Source organism: Mesoplodon densirostris, chromosome 14 (genome assembly GCF_025265405.1).
Source record: "Mesoplodon densirostris isolate mMesDen1 chromosome 14, mMesDen1 primary haplotype, whole genome shotgun sequence".
NCBI classification, from domain to species: Eukaryota; Metazoa; Chordata; class Mammalia; order Artiodactyla; family Ziphiidae; genus Mesoplodon; species Mesoplodon densirostris.
Genome location: NC_082674.1, coordinates 2,614,367 through 2,624,125, shown reverse-complemented (window position 1 = coordinate 2,624,125; position 9,759 = coordinate 2,614,367). Strand labels below are relative to the sequence as shown.

General features: G+C 59.5%; 1 protein-coding gene across 1 annotated transcript in view; it reads right to left on the bottom strand.

The window, feature by feature from the left end:
* Positions 1-6,433: 6,433 nt before the first annotated feature.
* The window catches only part of TRAPPC12 (trafficking protein particle complex subunit 12), a 65,341-nt gene continuing 62,015 nt past the window's right edge, over positions 6,434-9,759 (bottom strand). Inside the window, exons 11-12 of the mRNA XM_060117161.1 lie at positions 9,298-9,385; positions 6,434-9,153 (exon numbers count right to left, since the gene is read on the bottom strand). Coding sequence (XP_059973144.1) covers positions 8,911-9,153; positions 9,298-9,385 — 331 coding nt within the window. The 3' untranslated portion in view covers positions 6,434-8,910. The remainder of the gene's footprint in view (positions 9,154-9,297; positions 9,386-9,759) is intronic.

The following is a 9,759-nucleotide window of genomic DNA, read 5'->3' as shown; positions in this document are numbered from 1 at the left end:
ACGTCCTCATTGTCCCCTTGATGGGGCTCCGGGGACGCCCGGAGCAAGGGCGGCTCCTCCTGCAGGCCTGGCTCAGCGCTAGAGAGCACGGTCCTTCGTGCGTGCACAGTCGTCAGGACGCTACGTGGGGGTCTCCCAGGAGCACACGGCTGTGAGCTGAGCTGTCCGTCTGGAGCCAGGTGCACCCGCTTGTTGAGTAAGACACGTCTCCACGTGTGTTATTTTACAAACTCGTCCTCTCTTTTTTTTTGCGGTACGCGGGCCTCTCACTGCTGTGGCCTCTCCCGTTGCGGAGCACAGGCTCCGGGCGCGCAGGCCCAGCGGCCATGGCTCACGGGCCCAGCCATTCCGCGGCATGTGGGATCTTCCCGGACCGGGGCACGAACCCGTGTCCCCTGCATCGGCAGGCGGACTCTTAACCACTGCGCCACCAGGGAAGCCCACGTGTCCTCTCTTGAAGGCATGTAGCACTTACTGGAGGGCGGCGTACGGCTGGGAGGTGATGAGCCAGAACGTGAATTATTGCCCTTGGGTGTAGCTTCACACTGGTTTACGTGTCGGCACTTTAAAGAAATGCCCACTTTCCCCTTGTTCCTCCTGAAGGTGTCTGCCGTGCACTCTGACCGTGCGAGGAGACAGCCCAGTTTGGGCCACCGCCGTGGTTTCCGTCCAGAGGCAGGCGTGGCCAAGCCAGGAAATGGCCAACCTTGTCCTGCCTTGATCCAGATCACACATGTAGCAAACTGACATCTTAGCCGCTCGATACTTTCCCTGCTTGAAATCCAGCCTTTAAGGCTCCTGTCTTCCCACGGTGTTCCCGCTCTGTGTGCTTCGTCCGTGTCTCCTGAGTGGGCGTGGCCACGTCGTCTCTGACGTTTATCCAGAAGGAAGGGTGGTGGGCGAGCAGGGCAGCCCCCGTCCCTGTTGCAGATACTCCCGGCCAGGTGCTCCACTGATTGTCGCTAATCAGAAGCAGGTAGAGCTTTGCGGGGATTCAGCTGCTTCTGCCTTTCAGATAAGAGTTCTCATCTACTCGTTCTGTTCACACGCACAGAGAAGCTGTAAGTATATTACAGCGGATTTCCCTATATTTACTTTCATCTGTGTTCACTCACGTCCCAATGATATTACTGTATACGTTTTGAAATGTAAGCTATTTATAATCTATTGAGAGAAAAAATGCAGTCTCCTTTCGGTAACAATATATCTACATACATTACACACAAAGAAGAATATTCTCAGTAGTTTTCTCTGGATAGTAAAATTATAGATTACTGGTTACGTTTTTAGTTTTGTCCATATATAGTTGATAATTTGTCTACAAAGAACACAGTAAGCTACTCGTCTGAGCTCTCAACGTTAGGACTCCTAAGTCGGCCTCTACCAGAGAGAAGGGAGTGTGGTGGTCTCGTCAGGACTGGAACCGGGGTGAAGCAGGAAGGGCTGCGGGGGGGCTTGGGGCGCAGCCACCCCACGTCTCTCTCGGTTTGCTTTCTGGGTCCCTGTTTCTCGTGTCTTGTCCGCGGGCCCCGTGTCCTAAGTTTTGGTTGAGAAAACATGGCCGCTAGACTGAATTCTTGCATCAAAGCAGTGCTTTCAAATAGGAAAGTGTCGGATGCCGATCTTGCCAGAACGAGTCGGCGAAGGCCAGGTGCAGCCTCCAGTCTGCCTAGTGTGGCTTCCCTGCCACTCGGCCGACGCCCTTCCGGGGGCTGCGCACCGGCCGCCTCCCACTCCCCACCCTCCGGTTCCCACCAGGCTCAGGAAAACCAGACGTTTACACCCAGAAGCTGGTGGCAGCCCTTAGAGAACTGGGAGGAAGCATTCATTTGGACCAAATTGTTGGTAAGCCCCAGACGGCTTTTCGGTTTCCTTGGGAGGAGTTATCCTGAGTGGAGGTGGAGTCCTTTGTTTAAGGAGGTACTGATGGGATGACCTGTAGGAACGCGCGCGAGGGCGGTGCCCGGCCGCACCAGGTGGTGGTTCGGGCTGATTCGCCGGAAGTCAGGAGCAGAGCCCCCCGACCCTGCAGGCAGAGCCAGAGCTCAGACACGCGAGCAGGGCAGGAGGAGGTGGTGCCCGCGGCTGGCGGGGGGGCACGTGGAGGCTGGTGGGCAGGCGCTGAGGGGAGGGCCGACGCCTGCTGCTAAGGAGGCTTAGCCCAGGTGATGGGCCTCGTCCCACCGGGGACGCCGATCCTGTGCTGCTCCCAGGAGCTCAGGCCTCGCAGGGCTGGCGGGAGTGCATCCGGGCGACGGGCAGGTGCCTGACCCTCAATCCCGCAGGTCGGCTTCATCCTCTACCCCTCCCGCCGGGGAACTCGGTGCAGACGGGTTTGGGGCCTCGCTGCTCGCAGCCCACTGCCCGGGAGGGGTGAGTCTCTGCCCGGCTCCTGCCGCACGCTTCCCGGGGCTGGCGTTCTGAGTCGGGAGCTCAGAGGAGGGGCGGCGGGCGTCTCCCACGTGCGGAAGGAGCCGCGCGGTTCCCGGATGTGGGGCGGAGCGGCTCGGGCTCCACTCCAGGGCGAGAATCCGCGGCCTCTGTCGCTTTGCGAGGGAGCCCGTCTCCCTGGGCTTTAACACACTCCCCGGCAGCCCGCGGGCGAGGGCAGACAGCCCTTGGAGGCGGATCAGAGCGGGGTTCACGCTTACTTTGCGGGTTGCAGCTCCTCAGAAGTGAGGGCAGCCCCAGGCCTTGCTGCAGGGAACAGCCGCTCTGGAGCCGCGAGACGCGGGCCGAGCCCTGTGTCTCCGTCTGTTCCCGCCACCAGCGCGGGACACAGCACAGACCCCGAGTTCCCGCAGCTCTGGGGCCGCAGACCAGGAGCAGGGGCCGGCAGGTCGGGTTCTGGGGGGCCCCTTCCTGGCGCAGAGGGAGAGCCAGCCCTGGGGTCTGCGGCACTGACGCCACCGCACTGGGGCCACTCGGTCCGTGGCACTGACAGCGGGAGCTGAAGAGCTTTCCCTTGGAAAATGAAGTCGGGCGCCTTGTGTTGGTGCAGGACACCAGCCTCCCACGTCCAGGGGCGGTGGAGAGCCCTCCGCTGACCAAGGGGGCTGCCCTGGCTGCCAAGGCCGACAGGCAGCTCAGCACCGGTGCTGAATCTAACAGCCCTAATCCTGCTAACGAAGATGGGAAATCTGATTCCGAAGACGTTTGAGCGTGGCGCGCGCGCACACCCCAGTTCCGGACAAGGGTGCTGCAGGCTCCCAGCGTGCCCCCTCCCGGTGTGCTTGGGGGCCCTGAGGCGGGAGGGGCCCTTCTGGAGTCAGGGGAGGAGACTGGGGGGCCCGGGGCCCCTTGTTGGCGCAGCCGGGCCCTGCTGCGTTGGGAGAACCTTCGGCAGCTTCCCAGGGAGCGGGTGCTGCTTCTCTGAGTTTCCAGGTGTTCCCAGGTCTCTGCCTTAGGACGTCGTTATTTTTCAAAGGATCCTCTGAAATGCGGTGGCGTCCAGGGTCCTGCTGGGAGGAGGGCCCCCAGGTCGGTGGGTCTGGGGCTGGCTCGTCCTGCAGCTCAGCACCCTGGGCCTGTGTGCACGGCGACCTGTCGTGGAATGAGGTCTGCTTTTCCAAGGAAAGAAGCCCTCCGCTCAGACCCCCTCCTTTGTCTTCGTTTTGTTATTGTATTTTAATGCCTTTTATTTTCCAGGTTCAAGATGCTTGTGTTTGTTTTGCGCAAACTCTTCCAAGAAATCCCTAGTTCTAAAACCCAAAGGGGATCTCATCTGAGTGATACAGGAGCCCAACAAAGGATACAATGAAATCAACGCGATTTGCTTTTGCACCCGTGTTTTCGGGCCGCTCCATCGTTAATTAACCCTGATGGCTGCCTGGTGAGGCAGGACGTGGGGTGCCCCGACGTTATCGATGGCCCCTGCGGGGCACGGAGGGGGCGCGCAAGGACACGCTGGCAGAGCCACGCTCCCTGGGGGCTGTGGAGGGTGTAAGGCGGAGGGGCCGCCCGCGCGGACCGGAAGCGCGGCAGGTGGTTTGTTCCCGGATGTCCAACAAATCCGCTTTAATCCTCCCTGAGAGTGCTACCAGCAGGGGTCGTGGGCTGGATACTAACCACCAAACATTCACGTCAGCTGGGACCTCAGAGCGTGCCTTTATGTGGAAATAGGGCCTTTGCAGACGTGATTGGACGGGGCTCTCGGTGCCGTCCTCCTGGGTGACGGAGGGCCCTGAACCGAGGCCTGGGGCCCTTAGAAGACGAGCAGCCACGGAGGCAGACGTCGTGTGAGGACCCCTGAGGACCGAGGAGGGCGCTGCAGCCCCCAGAGGAGCCGGGCTCGCGGATGCCTGGGGTGCGCACCGCTGGCCTGCACGTGAGATGGGGGACTTGGGTGGTGTCCAGCCGCCCCGTCCGCGGTGATTTGCTGCGGCAGCTTCGGGAAACTAACCCAGTCTTTCAGATGAGACCCCGGGGCTGGGAGGGTTCAGCTTCCCTCCCACGGTCGTGCAGGCGGTGAGCAAGAGGCTGGCCCCGGGCCGGCGTCTCCCCGGTGCTGGGTGTGGGGAGGACCCGGCACACCCGTGGGCCAGGAGGGAGCCCTGGGCACCGTCCCCGCTGCTCCCAGGAGTCCCGGGTTGTCGTCCTGGTGGACGGCGCCCGTCTCTGAAACCAGAACCCTTTCCCTGTCACCGCCGGCCCTGCCGGTCCTGCTCCAGGAACGTGTCTGTCGGTGCCCCCGTCGCTGTCCCCCGGCTCCGCTGGTCCCCAGACCCCCACGCACGGGTGCACCCGGGTCACGTCCTCCCGGAATGATCCTTAGTTGAAGGCTCCTGACTGGTGGCCAGAGTCCACCTTGCTGTCCACCCGTACGTGGCCACCTGGCATCACAGTCACCCTGGGCACCCGTGTTGTCTGCCGGCCACATCGGCGCCGTCTCAAGGGGACGTCCTCCGTGGGCTGCCCCGTCGTCTTCCTGGCTGAAGTGAGTCTCTCCCGCGCCTTCTCCCACCTTGCCTGGCACCCACCAGACGCCCTGCTGTTGGGAGTGACTGGGGTTGGCCGTGAGGACCAGGCGAGGGGACCCAAGGCCGTGGAAGCTGCGCCGAATCACAGAACTGGTGGCCCAGCCGACCTTGCTGAATGAGCGGCCCTGTCCCCCAGGTGGTGGCCGGGGTCTCGGGGTTGCAGCCCAGCTCCGTGCCGGCCGGGCCTGGTCCTCACGTGCAGCTGGCAGCGTGTGCTGCATGGGGTCCAGGGCGAGTGGCTGCTCCGGCCCTGGGCGAGCCTCGCGGGGACGGAGGGACCGTCCCGGGCTCCACAGGTCTATTTGAGGGACTCGTGCTGCACAGCCCATTCTCTGTGTGTGTGTGTGTGCGTGTATGCATGTGCACATGCAGGTGAGCGTCACAGTACATGAATACACGCGTCGCTAACCCTAACAATTCTGAGGCAGCGTGTGAAGCTGTCGTCGCCCCCTTTCCCCGAGGGGCCCCAGCCACGCCCCTGGAAAACTGTAGACCTTGGGTGCGGCCCCAGCACTGCTGGGTGCAAGACTGCTTTCCTGAACAGCACGTCTTGTTAGCGTCAGCACGTGGAAGGAAGGACTGACTTTTCCTCAGCGGCTCTGGAGTCGACGGTGTGGACTGAAGTATCTGGATTCCGGACAGGGGGACACAACGCTGTGTCCCGGTTTTTGGTTTGGCTTTGCTTTCCGTGATCGCGAAGGGTGCCGCACACCCTTGTGGGCTGTGGATCTTGGGCGCCTGCGGTCCAGCAACATCAGCGCTCCCGCCAAGGCTGTTGGTGAAGCGACCCTCCTGCTCACTCAGCTCCCCTCGCTCCCGTGTGCCCCCTCCTCCCCGGGCCCTGAGGGTTGTGGAGCCCGGAAAGCCCTGCGCTGCGGCTCCCACCGCCAGGCCAGGCCTCGCCTCGCCCCTCCCAGGGAACTAGCGCTGTTCCCCGCGGGCCGCTGAGGCGCCAGGATGACGAGGTTGTCTGAGTGTCCCTGTGTCGTGACACCCGACCCGCAGGGACCAGCTGGCCTTCCGTGGCAGCAGTGGGAGCCATCCTCAACCAGGCGTCAATTACTTTGTATTTCCAGAAATCGAGAGAAAACATAAAGGGTGACATTAAACCATTCTAAAAACGGACGGGCCCTCGGCGGACACCGGTGAGTCTCCCAGGACCATCCCCCAGCCCCTTCCTCGCTCCCCTGGGACACTCACTGAGCCACGTGGTTCCTGCACCTGTTTTTCTCCAGTTCTGCAAACGTGTACCTACAAACAATGTTTGTATTTTAAAAATAAATGGCATTTCATTGTATATACAATCCTAATCTTGATTATTTGAGGAGGTTTTGGATATGTCCATGTGAATACATGTCCAGACCATTCCTTTTAATCGCTGTATATACTGTTCAATTATAGAGCATGTCACACTATCACTATGATTTTTAAATCACTTTTTATTTTTTAAAGGCGAAACATTTACCAATTTTGATGATTTTCCCCCTCTGGTTATAAAAACAACACACACACACACACAATGTGGAAAAATGTGAGGTTCAGAGTCATAGAAGGGCAAATAAAAATGCCTTTGTGCCCATCCTTGCTGTGACTGTGATTTAACATCTAGTGTTACTTTTCAGTCCCTTCTGTTAACATATGTACGTATTATGTAAATATACATTTGTTTTGATTACTTTTCCATGTCATTAACTTTTTAAACATGGTCTTGCATAAACGCATCTTAGGAATATGGGGCAATTAGTGAAACCACTCCCCTACTGTAAAATTCTGACTCAGTTGCAAACTTCTTTTCCAGAAAAGCTCATCTCTTTCTGCTCCTACAAGCCAGGTCTGGGCGTGCGTCCCGACGAAGTTCATGGACTTTCAGGTCTCCCGCCTGGTGAGCATTTGGTTGGGGGTGGGGGGACTGGCCCCGTCTCGGACTGGCTCGTGCTGGCTTAGTCACTCCTGGGCTCACCGGCTGCAGACGCTGTCCCAGGCCCGAGGGTGCCACAGCGGACAGGCCGCCCCGCGCCCTGCAGGACACAGGTCACAGAAGGGCGGAGGCGAGCGGTGGCAGGGGCCCTGCTCCCCCGCGGGCTGCCCACAGCGTTGGCGCAGGGACCGCAGGGAGGGGAGTGGGTGTCTTGCCAGCTCAGCTGCTGTGACAGATGCCACCAACAGCGGCTCTGGGGGCTGGAGGTCCGAGCTCCAGGTGCCACAGGGCTGGCCGCTCCCAGGCCTCGCTCCGTGGCCGAGTCTGCATGTGGCCTCTCCTCCCCACCCTGTGACTTCATCTCACCTGTTCACCTCCTTGAAGGCCCGTCTCCACAGACGGTCACGCTGGGGTGAGGGCTTCAAACCGTGAGTTTTGGGGAGCCTCTGCGGGAAGAGCTTTCTGGGCGCTTCCCAGGAGTCTGTGTGATGGGCGGGGTCCTGGGTCTGGGCTCAGGGCGTGGGTGCAGACCCGGCCTCGTCCCCTGGGCCAGAACTACCTTGTGGGGGTCGGAGGAGACCACACACGGCAGCGCCTGATGCATTTAATCTTTCAAGAAATTAAGGAAAAGGAAAACGGAGTGCGAACTAGATAAGGTACAATTGTTACCCCAGACCTTACGGACACCCGGGGCGCGCTTCCCTCACTGCCTCTGAGGACCTGCAAACGTGCGGAGGGCAGGGGTTTAGCACTCGCCCTGCCTGTCTTGACGCCCCCAGGGGGAATGGGGGTCGGGGGAGGGTGCGTCCAGGATGCAAATACTGATTTACTGGGGAACCTGGAGTCTGGTTTCTGACTGGCTTGGCCTCCGCCCCCGGGAGCCTGTGCAGTGTTACCCGCTCTGTGCACAGCAGACCCGGGAAGGACGGTTCCGGAATCCGAGGGATCCGAGAGGACGCCTCCCCCGCCCTGCGCAGGTTCAAGGTGGAGGCCAAGCCTTGTTTACCAGCACCTCCCACCCCCTGCCGCCCCAGCACCCGCTGCCAGATTTGAAGGAAAACCCTCAAGGTGAAGAAATTAAAATGGCGTATTTTGGGGCTTTTGAAACATAAGGAGTTCTGATTTTTCTTCTTGAAAAGAGACGATTTTAGAACCTCCTTGGTATCCCACAGTCCTCTTGGTGGTCTCATCTTTTTCTCTTATTTTAATGTGTAATGAATCTGTACTTCAACAATTGCATTGGGACCATCTGCCCAGTAGATGCTGCATTTGTGTTTTTACTTTATTACAAAAATGACCAGAAATACAGCTTCGCTTTGCTTTATGCAGTAGACGTTTATCTCTGAGTCTTTAAAGTGAGTTCCATTTTAAAGTGTATTAGAATAGCTGGATATTTAAAGGACCCTGGCCAGAGTTCTTTAGTGAAGAAGCACTCAGGTACTTCTGAGACTAAAAGCAGGAGTGACCGTGTAAACAGGCCCGCAGACGCCCTGACCCTCAGACCTGAGAGGACAGTGTCCGCGCTGCGAGGTCCGCCCTCGTTCTGTGCAGTAGGGCCCCGAGTTCTCCCGAACCCACCCCCAGGCGTCCCCGCCCGCGCTTCCTCTGATGTGCAAATGCAGGAGGAGGAAGGACAGGTTCGTCCACCCGTCACCAGGCCCGCCCGAGGTGACCAGCACGGCTGGGAAAGCAGCAGAGTGCACGCGGTTCGCTCTGGGACGCGGGCGGGGAAGAACGGTCTCTCTTCCCCCTCATCTATCTATCTGTGAATCCTCTAGAACATTCAGGCTCGGAGTGAGAACGGTTTGTGTTACGTGGCTCAGCTCAGCACACGAAGCAGGTCAGCTTCCAGGAATGCACAGGAGGGGCCGAGGCGCCCTGGACCCCCTCCCTCGGGTTACGTTCACCCGGCGTGTGCAAATGGCCGGAGCGGCCTGGGCCTCGGCTGGATGAAGAAGGCCGGCTCGCGGACGCCAGGGCGGGGGGTTTGTCGGCTCGGGCGTCAGGCGGGAACTAGGCCAGCTTGAGGCACTGCGTGTTGAAGCAGTCCCCCTCCTTGCTGGCCACGGCCTCGAGCAGAGCCTGCTTCTTCTGCAGACTCCGGGACGACTCCAGCTCGTACATGGTGGTCAGGTTGAAGAGCGCGCTCTCGTGCAGGCAGTGCCGCGGGTCCTGCTGGGTCATGGCCTCCAGCTGCCGCAGTGAGTCCTTCAGTCGGCCCAGGTAGAGCAGGCACACGGCCGCATTGTTGTTGGCCTGGAGGGGGACACGTGGGACTGGATGCGGCCTCATGGGGCCCGAGGACCTCCCTGGCCCCCATGAGAGTGCCCGATGCCGGCAGACTTGTCGGGGGGGCGGGGGGCACGGGGCGGGGGAGCCACCTCTGCTTGGGTGTCTTACCACTGCATTTGCTGGGTCAATCCTTAGAATCTCTGTGAAGCATCGGTGGGCTTCTGCAAAGTTATTCTGACCGAGGTGAAGGAAAGCTCTGGAAATAAGCGATACACAGAGGATTAACCAGGAAAGTCAGGATGTGGGCAGGTGCGTGGCAGCAACACCGACGGGGCAGCTCCCAGAACTGGAACCCCACGGGGAGGACCAGGCAGCATTGGGCCCTCAGGCATCACCCGAACCGGGTGGTGTCAGTGCTTTCTGGACGTGGCAGGGGACAGGGCATTCTGGGGAGCAAACTGCACTGGGTCTAACATCTGTTAGTTTAATTCAATCCCTATCAAAATATGAATGGCATTTTTCACAGAACTGGGACAAAAAATTTTTAAATTTGTAGGGAAACACAAAAGACCCCAAATAGCCAAAACTATCTTGAGAAAGAAAACTGGAGCTGGAGGAATCACGCTTTCT